Below are 15,322 nucleotides of genomic sequence, written 5' to 3' on the forward strand. Positions count from 1 at the left end.
GTGATTATGAAAACAATACATTTTTAAAAATATTAACTCTGTTAATTCATCATAGAATATTCATTAGACAAGTTCTATCTTGTTTTTAAATAAACTTTAACAGCATCATGATAGCTGTAATATACTGGCATGGCCTCTACTCTCGCTTCCATATGTTCTGTAATGTAAACATGATCTAACACTGAATTGCCGCCTGTTGTTGCAAAATTCACTTTCTGTTTAAATCCACTGGTTTCTAACATTCTTAGAATCGGTCCTTTGGATTGTGCATCTTCGTTGAAATCGCCGAGTACAAGGCATTGAGAAAACAATTCTTTAAAAAAATCTACAACTGTCTGAAGGGAGTCAAGGAACCAGCTGACATTGAGAGAACTTGGTCGATATACTAGAATGATAACCATGTCCTCCTCACAAAGTTCTACAGCCATTCCTTCGATATTTTTCTGAGGTAAAACATGAACTAAAGCTTTTTCGTTTCCCTTCATATACACACCTACCCCTCCTCCTTTGGACTTGCGAAGTTTAGCAAAACTGTCTACACTTTCATCATATGACTGCTTCCTTGTAATATGATTGAATTGAAAGTCATCAAATTCAAAATTTTTTATTCTATCATTGTCTGTCAGCCATGTTTCATTGAGACATATAAGGTCTGCTTGGAGGAATCTTGCATCACTTTTCAGGTCAAGAAAATGTGCTCTTAAGCTCTGCACATTAAGTAAAACAACTGTTTTGAAGGTTTGATCATCATAGTAGTTTGGATAATCTTGCTCTGGGATTAATTTCTCCATCTTACAAAGTGCTGACTTTATATCTGGATTAGCGTAAATTTTTCTCAGTAATGCATTTTCATCCTTTGTTTCTATGAATAAACCATTTTGTGAAGTGACACGGCTAATAGCAACATATGCCTGTCCTGGAGCGAAAGTACGATCTAAATTTACTACAATGCTGTTTGTTGTCATGCCTTGAACTTTATGTGCTGTGCATGCCCATGCAAGTTTCAAGGGAAACTGATATCGTACAACATTCTTTGTATTTTTCTCCTTGATGTCTTCTTGTATTCTTTGAATCAATACTTCATTTCCTTGTGGCGTCTTTTTCCCTTGCAGCTTTCCAATATCTTCACTATCAAACAAAATTCTAATCCCTTCTACCCTATTTCTTTGCTGAGCTTGTCCAAAATTAAATGCTGAAATATGTCCCATCGCACCATTCACCAGTCCGTCTTCAACATTAATATTTCTTGTCAGCATCACTCTAGCATACACAGAAAACACCAAAGAAGCAGAGAGCCCATCTGTTCTTGTCCGTATGAAAGGTTTTTCACATAAAGTCAGCTTTCCTGTAGTGTTGTCTTTTTGATAATCTTCTGCAGATATCTCTATCAGTTCTTCACAACTTGATTGCAACATCTTGAGATTATACTCATTCGCTTCTTCATTTGTAGGATACACATGCAGTACTTCATCTGGTCCATCTCTGATGCAGTCTTTTAACATTGTTTTCGCCTTTTCTGATACTGGTTCTTCGATCGTTCGAACCCGTAGTGAATTCAAAACTGTAGCAAATGCAGCATCATCACGTTGTCTCATTATTTCTTCTAACTCAACAATTTTGAAGAAGTCTAACCAGTAGTCTATGGGATATTCATCATTTTCTTTGTAGAGTATTTCCAACTTTCGTTGTTTCACAGGAGGTAGTTGGTAAAAATCTCCAACTGCTATAACAGAAATACCGCCAAAAGGTTCCTTGCATTTCTTGATTTGTACCAGTTGTTCATGAATGTAATACAAAAGTCGTTTGTAAACCATTGAGACTTCATCGATGACTAAAATCTGCAGAGAAGCTAACTTTGCTCTCATTGCACTCAAACTCTGTTCTTTCAGGGGTTCGTATGGAATAGGTAGAGCTTTGGTTAAAGAAAATATGTGGTGAATTGTATTGCCCCCAATATTGAAAGCAGCAGTTCCAGTAAAAGCTGTGAGAAGAACAGATAAATCTGAAGGAGATAAAACAATTTTCTCAAAAATTCGAGAGGCCTCATACTGTATGGTTTTTATCAAGTGACTTTTTCCTGTTCCCGCACCTCCAGTAACAAAGATATGTAATGGGTCTACATTCCTCTCAGCCACTTTTTTCAAGCACCATTCACGAACTATGTAGAAAACCTGTTTTTGTTTATCATTTAAACTTCGCAGTAAAGGCAAAATTTCTTCCCTTGAGTTTGAACTTTCCCTAATATGGTATATCAAATCTGAAGCGCCATCATGTTCAATTTCATGGGTGATTTCTCGTTCTTTGTTTTCTGATTGTTCTGTTTTCCTCTTTTCGTTTAGACATTCATCTCGATTTCTTTCAGTTTCTGGACAAAGGTTAGCCCAAGCATCTTCAGGTTCACCATAAACTTCTAAAGTTTCCTGAGCATTTTCAAGGGCAGCCTCATTCTTTGAGAAATTACAACGATTATTTTCAACCACAATCCTGACAGACTGTAATTTGTTTCCAGTTCTTATTCTGACAAACCCGTTTTCGTAAAATGCCTGATAAAACTTGAATCCAGGTGGTTTCAATTGATCTTGGGTGCAATATGGAAGAAAAAGCTGTAGTATTGACTGATAATACTTTTCTGATGCATTTTCAGGATTGAACCTTGGATATCTTACTATGGCTGGCTTAGCTCTTGTTCTTCTCTGAATGTAACCTTTTCCATTTTTCAATTCATAAACGCCTTCTTTTACTCCCTTGGGAATTTCAGATTTTGCCAAAACACGATACTCTGAGCAAAATTCTGCAAGGCACATTTCAGGAAAAGGATGTAGATCAGGACGATTTTCATATCTCTCCACTATATTTGTCATCCAAATACTGTCGTCATCATCTTCCATATCATCTTCATTCTTACATGTTCTTTTCATTTGTGACGGGTTTACTCAGTCGAGTCGGATTTTCACCAACTGGAACAAACACCACTTTTCTTGATCCCTCTTTCATTTTTAGATTACAAACTCTGTAAACTGCTTCTTGGGCACTCACTTCTCTATGATTAAGATAAGCTGATCCAATTCTTCGTATTGTTTGACGAGCACTTAAATTTCCCTCTACAGATTCTACTTGAGTTTGTTTTAACAACATTCCCATTTCACGTTCTGACTTTGATATGTATGAAATTATGTATACAATACAGCTAAATGGGTCTAGGACATACTGTATGTCCATATTCGCATCCCAACATCTGAGAAGGCATGTGTTGTATTGGTTTGTCCACATTTCATCTGGATTTCGTTTCAAGATAGTACTTGTTTTTGCAGATAATACCCTGTGGGCCATTTCGTAAGTATCCTGTGATAAGTGCATCTTAGAAAATATTTCCTCTGCAGTTTTGCCTTCATTCATATCATCAAGAACTTCATTCCAAACATGCAACAAAATGTCTTTAGCCTGAGATTTACTTAATCCATCGAATTTCTCAGAGTCTTCCTCTTTCTCCTCACATTGTCTTGTAATAAATGTTCTTTCTGATGGTGGTCTTGGAAAATGGAATCTACAGTCTGTTCCCTTTTTCCTACAGGATTTTGAATGGTTCTTACTATGTTGTTGAACACCTAAAACAATTTTTCGCAGCTCTTGGTCATCATTTTCAGCTGGTAAAGCGCATGTGATATATTTATCAATGAAATCACAAACAGTTTTATCACCATCTTCTTCAAATTTTGGTGCATTCTCAACCCAGTACAAGCAGTGCATGTGTGGAGAGCCCCTTTGTTGAAATTCTACTCTCACAAAAAAATCAATAACATTTCCTATAGGTTTTGAAGGTGACAATATTACATGTCTTTGAAACATATGAAATCTGTGTTCAAACATTCTGGCAACAGTAACTGGATTGCTTCTCAAAATCTCACTCTTTTCTGACCAGTCTAAATCAGAAGGGGATCTAGAATCATTTTCTTGAAATAAAATTGATGCAATTATTTCGTTCCATCTGTATTCAGCTGCAGAAAATGAACAAAACCACGTTGGGATACCTAACTGTCGAAGCATAGCGAACAGATCTTTCTGAGAAGCCGACCAATATGCAGGTGTTCCTCGAATAGGTTGCATAAACCGTAAAGCTTCATCATTTCTTAAGAGTCTTGAGAGAACATCAGGATTCTGTAACATTTCAGATGTTACTGCATTTCCACTATCAAGCTTTGAAAAAGACTTTCGAATTGAAATTTGTGTTTTCTCTATTACTTGGTTCAATTCTGACATGTATTGAGAGAAGAAGATGTAATTTGTGTCCTTAGCAAATCTGTTATCAGCATTCATAAGTCTGTTGTTAAAATATCTTGATAGGGTTATTTTCACATCTCGATCTTCATTCCAAGAAAAGTTGCCACTTGGAAATAAATGTGGAAATGATTTTGCCTCGTTTCCTTCTTCTTGCAACATTCGGACTGGATTTTTCCCTTCGCCTGGTGCTATATTGTAAACATCATCAAAGTAATGATCAAGAACTTCTTGTGCCACATCTACTGGCTGTAAACATGTGTCAGTAGCAACTGGATTTTCATCTCTCTCATCTTCTTTCACTTCTTCATCTACAAATTCACTAGTCTCATTAAATAGCAAATCATTTTGGTCACTATTTCCTTCCCACAAGGTATTGATCACTACGTCTTTATACCATTTGTTTTCTTTCCTTAAATAATCAAGAGCCATGTTAACATGAGTTGGATTAACAAATTGGTATTCGTAATAGCCCTTGTACGCTAGCTTTCGTTTTAACTTAACTCTTAACAATAAATTGTCATCCCTGTTTCTTGGTAAAGCTGTTGCCTTTTCCATATTTGATGGCACACAAACAACAGGCCCATGTACATTCCTTTGACCACCTTGTGGAAGAGCCATCACTTTCATAAAGGGAATATGCAAAGCAATTAAATGCTGCTCCAAACTGTTTAAACTGCTAAGCTCGCATGGAATTTCCTCTAATGACATTTTATTAACAGCTGCCTCTGCTGGAATATTCCCATTCAATATTTTCCTATGACAAGTAAAGCATATCCACAATGATGAATGGGGGCAATACTCTGGACAAGACAATGTACAATCATGGGAGCATTTCTTCTGTATACAAATCTGTGCAATTTTATAAGCTTCATGTCTTTTCTCATACATTTCAAGTGTGCATCGTTGGACTTGATGTTCAAACAGTAAACGATTACAACAGCAACATATGTAGTCTGGGCCATCTCTCACACTTTCCTTAAACAATTTCATAACTTCTTCTTCATCATCCAACTTTACTTTAAGTGCTCGTCTCTGATTCAGGACATTCTCCTTCTTCTTCTTTTTCTCAGCAGCACTAAAATGATACTTTACTTTATTAACAGCCTTAACCTTACGTCTATGTTCTTCATCATTCTTGTACTTTTCTTTACTTCTTTGTTTAACATCTTTTCTGTGTTCTTGATCATTCTTGTACTTATCCATACTTCTTTGTTTAACACTCTCTCTATGTACTATATCTGACCTATATTTCTCAATACTTCTTCTCTTCCTGTATTGTTTATGGATACTATCTGTTGTATATTTTCTTTTAGAAGCTTCCAAGCTCCTTTGTTTTGCCTTTGCTTTGAAAATTCCATCACTTTTATATCTTTCCTTACCATTTGCGATTGCCTTTAATCTAAATTGAAGGTCAGTTTTGTACTTCAGTTTTGCTGCTCTTAATTTCCTTTCTGTGTAATTTTCATTCTTTAGTTTCTTTTCATGATTTGTACTTAATTTTTTGGCCATTGAAAAGATACGCATTTCCCTCATACGAATTCGATTTCTACGTCTTTTTCTGTAGCCTTTCTTGCCAACATACAGAGCATTTTTTTCCATGGAACTAACTGTTTCTTTCTCAGTAACTGACACCACTACATTATAATGATTCTGATCCTGATGAACTAAATAAAATGATCCTGTGCTTTGAACATTCATAGGTTCTACCTGTTTTCCTGAGAATGTAACCCAGTGATTTTCTGTATATGTATGTATGTCAGTGCTCAAGAGGTGAGAGAGAGCAAGAATTTCCATTTCAGTTGCCCATGTACCATCTTTTGACATACCTGTTAAATTCAAGTGATTTTCAACAGAACTTTCTGTAGATCTTACAAAAGTTTCAAACAATATTCTATTTTGTAGTAGATGTTTACACACTGCTGATCGTATTGCATAATGATAATCCTCTACTCCAATCAAACAAAATGAAATGGCCCTGAAAAAACAATTTCCGTCCCCTTCAATTTCAACATATTCAGTAGGTGCACCTGCTTCTTGCACAAAGCAATCCTGTTCAACATTACTATTTGTATCTGACTGTGGTATTCCCAGGGTCTGACAAAGCTGTAATTTCACTGTGTTAGAAAGTGGCAGAAAACTAATACTATGACTTTCACTACAAATGAGTTCAACATCATCATTGGCAACTGATTGAAAACCATTAGCATCGGACTGAACATTTGCAGTCAAAAGGTCTATGTTTTCTTGAACTGCTAAATTCAAGTCTTTATTTTGCTGAGTACATTTTCCTCGCTCAATTTCAATTACATGTTTATCAGTTGTTGCAAACTGACTAACTGAACAATCAACACCTGTTATTTCACATTCAGTAATTCCAGAAATTCCCATTGACATTGCCAAGGACAATATGTGATGGTAAATATCATCAACCGATTGATACAATATCCTTGTACTCCTTCCACTTACACTCATACACCCAGATTGTGACCGTGAATGTGGATCAAATGTAAAGAAGCCATCCTCTGTTTTTCCAACCAAAAAAAGTATTTCCCTTGAAGCATACAAAACACCCACTTGTTTCTCCAAGACCAATTTGCAATGCATCTGTTAGTGAATATGCATTAAATTCATCATAGTTTGGTTCTACATCTGACAAATTTATTAGGCTGCATAAAGATTCACATGCTTTGAACTCAAATGTTGTATTAAAACATTCAAAAAATTGAGGTAACTCGTTCACATAAAGGTACCTACTGACAATGGTAGAACTACGCTGCAAGTACGTATAAAGCTCATCTCCTGTTGCTAACACTTTATTCATATCTGATGTTTGCCACTGATTAGAATTCTTTACTTTATGGTATGCTAATGCTGCTAAAGAGTTCGCAACACATTGAGTTCCTGCATTTTCACCAAACATTAAGTCACCTTGATGAAAAGATCCTTGAATTCTAGTACATACCTTGTCCAATGTTACGGGTTCATCTTTACTTACACAAGCATAGTCAACACCAAGTTCACCAGTACACAGTCTTCCAATTCTGCACTCTAATTTATTTCTCTCATGTATACTATCTATATTCTCATTTTCATCATGTAAATTCCTTTTAATATTCCTTTTAGATCTCGTTCTTTTACTCTGGTTTGCATCAATCAATATCCTGCTGGACTCATCCCCCTGAGAGGATGACATATCCAGCTGCGCCTGACCTGCTGAGCCAGACACGTGCACGGTGTCCGGCTCAGGTACCCTCGCTGGAGTACAAACCCACGGTGGGGAGTCAGGGGACGGTGCCATGCCTCCGTTTCGGGCACACAGACGACTTCCCTGAGAAGATGCGTTACTCAGGGCGGTTGGTTGCATTTTCTCGCGAAGAGAGGCCTGCAACCTGGCCAAGGGTTTTTCCTCAAAAGGAGGCAACCCTATAGAGCCTTGACCCGGAAAATTACTGGGTGGAGCTGAGATAGCTCCATCTACTGTTCCAGCCGGAACAGCAGAATCTGGAGGAGGATCTGATGGTAGCAAGGACTGCTCCTGCCTCTTCTCCTTCTTGCGTTCTTTATCTCTCTGGCGTTTCTCTCTGCCAGTCAAGCTCTTTCTCTTTGGCATCTAAAAAATATAACATTTTTCCCAGATATCAAAACAATTCATGTTGAATTAGAATAAGGATACCAAATAAACAAGAGGCCCATGGGCCTTATATGTCACCTGAGCATTATGCAACAACTTTCCAGTGATTGAATTTGATTCATGTTTTAAGCCAGATGCTATGGCATCCACAATTTTGAAAGAGGCACCATTGATCATCATAAAGATACACTTAGCAGTTGCTTAATTTGTTAACTTAATACCAATAGGCAGGGTAGGGGAACAAAAAATGCATTTCAACTAACCAGTAATATTCAGCAATAATCAGTAGTGCCCCTACCACACATGAACTCCTGACCCTTAGGCCGAGATCCACACATTGCACAATTTTTGAAAAGGCATCCTTGCTTTTCAAAAATATTTTATGAATACCAAGGAGCATATTTCAAACAATTCATTCATTTTCATTATATAAGTACAGCTCCCCCCCCCGTTATAGTACCCCTGACTCTGGGGCCTTAAATTTCACAATTCTAGAAGATTAGGGCCCTTGCAAATCATAACTATATAGGTAGTCAATCTGCTAAATACCCAGGAGAATAGAAGAAAAATTTCAAAGATTTAATGTATTTTCACTATATAATCAATAGAGCATTGCCCTAACACCAGAACCCCTGACCCTGGGGCCATAAAATTCACATTTTTGGTAGAGGCACTCTGGCTCATCATAAATTTGCACTTTGTTAGTTCATTTAATACCTAGGAGCAGAGAAGATTTTCAAAGAATTCATGTATTTTCACTATATAATCTATAGAGCCCCACTGTAACACCAGAACTCCTGACCCTGGGGCCATAAAAGTCACAATTTTGGTAGAAACACTCTTGCTGATCATAACTATGTACTAAGTTGGTTTATTTAATACCCAGGGGCAGAGAAGAAGATTTTCAAAGAATTCAGGTATTTTCACTATATAATCTATAGAACCCCACCCTAACACCAGAACCCCTGACCCTGGGACCAAAAAATTCACAATTTTGGTAGAGGCACTCTTGCTCATCATAACTATGTACTTAGTTGGTTTATTTAATACCCAGGAGCTGAGAATAAGATTTTCAAAGAAATAATGCATTTTCACTATATACTTATTTAGCCCCGCCCTAGCAATAGAACCCCTGACCCCAGGGCCATGAATTTCACAATTTTGGTAGAAGACTCAATGCTGATTACAATCATGCAAACAGTTTGACTGCTAAATGTCCAGGAATAAAGATTTCATTAATTTTAGTGGTTTTTGCCCAACCCCTCAGGCTCCAGGGGAGCAGGGACCTGAAATTCACAATTTTTGTTCTCCTTCACCCACAGATGCTTTGTGCCAAATTTGGTTAAGATTTGTTCAGTGGTTGCAGAGAAGAAGCTGAAAATGTTCAAATGTTAATGCACGACAGACCCACGACGACGGACAAAAAGGGATAGCAATAGGTCACCTGAGTAATGTGCCTGTAAAATATGACTCCCATATCTTTTCTCATGTAAAAGTTATGACCATTGTTATGGGTCAATGGTGTCTACTCTATAAGTATTAACCAAGGTTCAGTGAAGGGAAGGTCACAAGGTCGAAAACTGTAAGTAATATTCCTGCTCTGATGTGAATATACAGTCTGATGAAGGATATGGAGATAACGAACAGTATTCAATCTCAAAGTCCATAAAACTATACAAAATAAGAGCAGAGCAAACACGGACCCCCGAAACAACAGAGGTGGGATCAGGTGCCATGGAGGAGTGATATCAGATATGTACCTAAGCAAATTCTGTTACGGATACACACAGGGATGAATGAGATTGATCAAATATGTACAAAATTGATTATAAACAATTCCAAATTATCTTCCTTTGACAGAGGGTGTAGCTCTTTGTTTGAAAAAAAAAAACTATAATCTGCTTCACCCACGGATACTTTGTGGCAAAGTGGTCGAAATTGGCCCAGTGAGAAGCCAAAAATGTGAAAAGTTTACAGACAGACGAGCGCCGCACAAAATGTGATCAGAGAAGCTCGCATGACCCTCCAGTTCAGGTCAGCTAAAAACTACTAATTCCAATCCAGTATACTGACAAAACTCTTCAACTATCTATCACATTAGGAAGCTATTTGATTGTTACATGTATAAAATATATTACACTGTATATCTCATATAACTTAAACAAGACATGTTTGTAAAATACTTATGCCCCCTCCCCCCCCCCCCACCCCACACTATTGGAAAAGGGCATAACTGTGTCAAATATGGTGTGATCATACCCAAAACAGAACCTGACCTACATAATCATCTGATAAAATCTCTATACATGTACTAAATTTCATTTTAGTATGTGCAACCTCTGTGAAGAAAATGAACAGAAACAGCAAATAATGCAACCCAAAACAGAACTTGACCTAGATATTCATCTGATAAATCTGTATATTACATTTCATTTCATTATGTGCAAGCTTTGCAAGGAAAGTAAACTGAAACAGCAAATAATTGAAATTTTTCTCTAAGTCCAAGGGGCATAACTTTGTCAAAAGTGGTGTGATTGTACAAATTTCATTCTGATCAGTGGTATATATTGTATGAGAGGAGTTGCGGATAAGAGATTGGTACCCCAAAGCGTAACAGACGACAGACATACAGACATCCCAATTACTATAAGTATATACCCTCTCAGTTTTCAAGCAGGGGTATAACAAAATGCTCAACATCAAAATCTAGGATAGTTTGATGAATGGAATCAACTGACATTAAGTGTTCATTCCCTCTAATTCCTTTGCTTATTACCTAAGGCCAAAAAAAATAATAGTCTTGTTTCCTGCTACCAGCCAGAAAAAAATAGGGTAGGTAGGTAGGAAAATTATTTGATTTTTTTCATTTAATTTTATTTTTTCCAATGGACTTATGGTATTTTTTTGGATATGAACTAACTACAAAACCAAATTGAACATGGAATAGCTTAGATAACTAACGTCAATATCATCTTTCAAAATGAAATTCCATGTCTTTGAATGCACATTCACTCTCGCGTAATTTTACGAAAGTCCATATTCTAAACATATATTTCATGAAATACAACTTGAGAATATATATATTTTTTCACTTTTGAAACATGAAATTTCTAAAATTTTGAATTTTTTCCCAAAAAGCTAAAAAAAAACTTAAGGGTCGGGTGCAAAAAAATAGGGTAGGTCAGGTAGCAGGAAACAAGACTATTTTTTATTTTGGCCTAAGATATGGATTTAACCTGCATAATCAGATAGGCTCCAACAGATCAATTAAGGCAGACTTCTTACAATAAATTAAATAATACCCTCTCTTTCACTTATAAAAGAAATTTTCTTTCTATCAAAAATTAAACATACCCTTAGATTTTGAACACACTGAAACTATGAATTTGATCCCTTCTGTCACTGCATGAATAAATTTACTCTACTTTTATGATAAATCAGTTGTTTCAATATGTTTGTTATATAATATCATTCCACATCTATATGTATGTTGTTATTAGAAAAACAAGCTAATTCAGAGAATTCGTGTCCCCCGCTTAGGGAAAAAGTCGGCTCCCCCTGACTGAATTTGTAGAATTATTAAATGTATACATGTATACTGAAGCAAATAAAATACATGTATGTCAATATGCATATAAAGATTTGATTGCTTATTCTTCATTATGTGTATAGAAGATTTTTTATATGGAATTTTTATCACACTGTAATGATGATTTTATAACCTCATAAATTTTTCATTTCACATGCTGAATACTATCATTTAGTAAAAAAAAAAAAAGTATTTAAAAAAAAGAAAAAAAAAGAAAAAAAAGAAAAAAAAGAAAGGTTCGATCGAGATTCGATCCAGGGACCCCTCACACTTGAAGCGAGTGACATATCCTCTAGACCACGGAATCGCTTTACAAGGTGCGAAGTATATGCAGAAGTGAAGTCACATACATGTATATATTCATGTTTTCATGTTCGGAATTCTCAAAATTTTACACAATCCATGGTGTTTGATTTATTTAGCCTTTATTAAACAGTTCTAATAGATGTAAAGTCCGCCGAGAACCTGTTTTATACGCAATAACTCTCATGCCCTTGCGCTAAAAATAGCGACATGTAATACTATAAATACCAATAAAACAAACGGGGCGGGGCACTTTGAGAGGGGCGAGAGACGTCCTAGGGAGTTTTGATATAAAATTACATTGCATAAGCTCAAAATCTTCTTGAAATATCGCCCGGAAATAATAGTATTACACACAGACAGAATGTATAAATTAACGACCTTGAACTTTGACCTTTGGACCTCAAAATCAATAGGGGTCTTCCTTAGGCCACAGGGAGTTGTTATATAAAATTTCATTCCAATAGCTCAAATGGTTCTAGAGATATCGTGTGGAAACGAAAGTGTTTTAACAGACAGAATTTGCTTATTTATGACCTTGACCTTTTGACCTCAAAATCAATAGGGGTCTTCTTTAGTCCACAGGGAGTTGCTATGCTAAATTTCATTGCAAAAGCTCAAAGGGTTTTCGAGATATCGTGTGGAAACGAAAGCGTTACAGACAGACAGAAAGACGGACGGACGGACGGACAGACGGACGGACGGACGGACGGACAAACCCAAATTAATATCCCCCACTTTTCAAGCGGGGGACAAAAACAAGATGTGTTTGTGAAACACTATGCATATGGCAACAACAAAGTTCAAAAAGCTTTTTTTATCACATAGATCAAAGTCAAGGTCATTGACATTGGTCAATTGGTGGAGTATGCATTCTAAATACAAAATTTCTATCTCTTATGGTTCAAAAGTTATAATGAAGGTTCAAAAAGGCTATTTTTAGCATATAGGTCAGTCAAGGTCACAAAGTCATTGATTTAGTGTCATTTGAAAGAGTCAAGTTTACAAAGTCATTGACCTTGGACCATGGTGTCATTTGAAAGAGCACAACTAGTGGAGTATGCATTCTAAATGAAGTTTCTACCTCCGATGGTTCAAAAGTTTAATAGAAGACAGACAGACAGGACAAAATCAATATGCACCTCAATCAATATACAAATTTTGAGATAATCTCCTTTGGTGCACTCTTTTGTTGAGGAGGGGATTTTCATTTCCGCGTAAACAGACTAGGAGGGACAGACATTTATATGGATACATTGCATCATTGATATACTGGATTATCATCACTACATGATTGTCAGGATGCATTCTACAACTCGAAAATAACCGGCGTAATTTTTTAAAGCCAAAAAAATAATAACAAATTAAAAGGAAATATCAGTGCATGTGAGACTTGCAGATGAGGGAAGAGATGTGGATCTCTAATTGTTAAATACCGGGTATGGTACACATGCATCTGATCATTGCATATTGGAAATCTAAATGAAATATTGATTCTTAATTCTCCTTATTATAACTTTTTTAAAACATATATTTGAAAGCAGATTTGTAAATATACATAGTTGAGCTTGATAAAATCATCAAATGCATTACTGCTTAACATCATTATCTTTCTACAACATTTAATAAATACTAAATACCATAAATATCATTGAACTTCATTTATTCATGCATGTCTGTATACAGAAATAGCCTGTACCACCTCCATGCTGAAATGGATACTTTTTGCGCCTCCATCATAGGAGAGTTACAATCTCGAAACTCACGTATTGATCCGGGCACATAAAAAGATTTTACATATTTAAACCTGTATTCCATGAAACATGTGAAATATCTGCATTTCTTGATGCAAGCATTTTTAATAATATTACATCATGTACTTTACCAAATTACTTATACCACCCTAATATGGTGAACTTTTCTATTATTTCTAATATTGAAGATCACAGAGACCCAATAAATGCAATAATTATGGTTCTACATCTAATACTTTTCCAGTTTATCAGCAAGACAGCTTCATTAAAGACTTACAAATGCATTGATCACACTTTCTTTCCAAGATACATATGCTAAAAGTTTGTCGAGATCAAAATAATATTTAATTGTTTATTCGGAATAGCCTCCTGCCTAATTAAAATACCCCCTCTTAAAATTTTTTTATTGATCTTCAATTTTGGGAGAAAAAAATAATTTCCCTTTTTCCTGTGTCTGAAACTCTCCAGGCGGCAATTGCAAACAAGCATTTTTTTTTATTTTATTCTAGCAGGCCTTGTAGCATTTATCAGCTGGACACAATGAAAGAAAAAGTAAGAAAGATAACATACCTTACACTCTTACATTGCTTACAACACCACAAATAATTTATATAATTAAATGGAAGACAGACAGACATGTTATGCATTCAATACGAAGTTTTTATTAATTTCAAAGTTTCAAAAACTTGTGTTGCTTACTTTAATAGGAGTAAAACTAACCAATCTATTAAAGAATTTGATCAAATTCTAAGTGCAAAATAGCTTCATCTCTAAGACAATAGGCCCATGGACAAAAACACTCACCCGACTCATTATCACCCTGCTGTTCTTCATCAGTGGATTTTTGCTATCATACATTCCTATGAAAAACTTCTAATCTCTATTTTGAACCCATTCTACCTTAGGTGTCATGATCCTTATAGATGAAGCCCCACTCTACACCTCAGTCAGGTCATGATTGAAACAAACTTTAATTTATGCCACCTTAAGATACATTATATATTATCTATATTAAGTTTATTTCTTAATAATTAAGAATCTACACTACCCCAGAATGCTTCCACATAAGTTTCAGCTTTCCTGGCCCCGTGGTTCTTGAGAAGAGGATTTTTTAAAGATTTTTTCCTATATATTTTTAAGTAAAACTTCCTATTGTGGCACTGCCCAACCCCCAGGGGTCATGATTTGAACAATTTAGAATCTACACTACCCCAGGATGCTTCCACATAAGTTTCAGCTTTTCTGGCCCAGATTGACCCCACCCTATATTTGTCTTTTCTTAACTATCTCCCCTTGTGAGAGGTTCTGGCCCTTCATTTTAACAATTTAAATTCCCTTTCTCCAAAGGATGCTTTGTACTAACTTTCATTAAATTTGGCCCAGTAGTTCTTAAGAAGATGAAAATGTGAAAAGTTTACAGACAGACAGACGACGGACAAAATATGATAAGAAAAGCTCACTGAAGCCTTCAGTTCAGGTGAGCTAAAATGTATTCATACAAAGTTTCACACATGATGATGACCTTATCATGTCAGTCTTGAAATTTAGCTATCAAGCTATCGGGTAAATGATATATTATTAGAGCTGGGACAATAAATCTTTTTCAATACATGTATCGGTACATACATGTATCACAATAATTGATGCATGATGCAATATCTACCACATGAAGTTAAATAGGTTATATAAATTTTTTTGTATAAAAATGAAATGAAAAAATAAGAATAATTTATTCAAAGAAGTATATCTTCTAAGCAAAATTATTTT

The 15,322-nt window shown here is 35.7% G+C and overlaps 1 protein-coding gene across 1 annotated transcript; it reads right to left on the bottom strand.

Moving 5' to 3' along the window:
* Positions 1 to 2,901: 2,901 nt before the first annotated feature.
* LOC134265363 (uncharacterized) lies at positions 2,902 to 14,413 on the bottom strand. The gene is made up of 3 exons (XM_062747582.1): positions 14,360 to 14,413; positions 7,033 to 7,888; positions 2,902 to 6,614 (listed from the first exon to the last, which is right to left on the bottom strand). The coding sequence occupies exons 1-3, from the start codon at positions 14,411 to 14,413 to the stop codon at positions 2,902 to 2,904; spliced, it is 4,623 nt and encodes a 1,540-aa protein (XP_062603566.1).
* Between the last annotated feature and the right edge of the window lie 909 nt (positions 14,414 to 15,322).

Source organism: Saccostrea cucullata, unplaced genomic scaffold, assembly GCF_032062105.1.
Source record: "Saccostrea cucullata isolate Sc308-1 unplaced genomic scaffold, CSIRO_AGI_Scuc_v1 ctg11931, whole genome shotgun sequence".
Classification (NCBI taxonomy): Eukaryota; Metazoa; Mollusca; class Bivalvia; order Ostreida; family Ostreidae; genus Saccostrea; species Saccostrea cuccullata.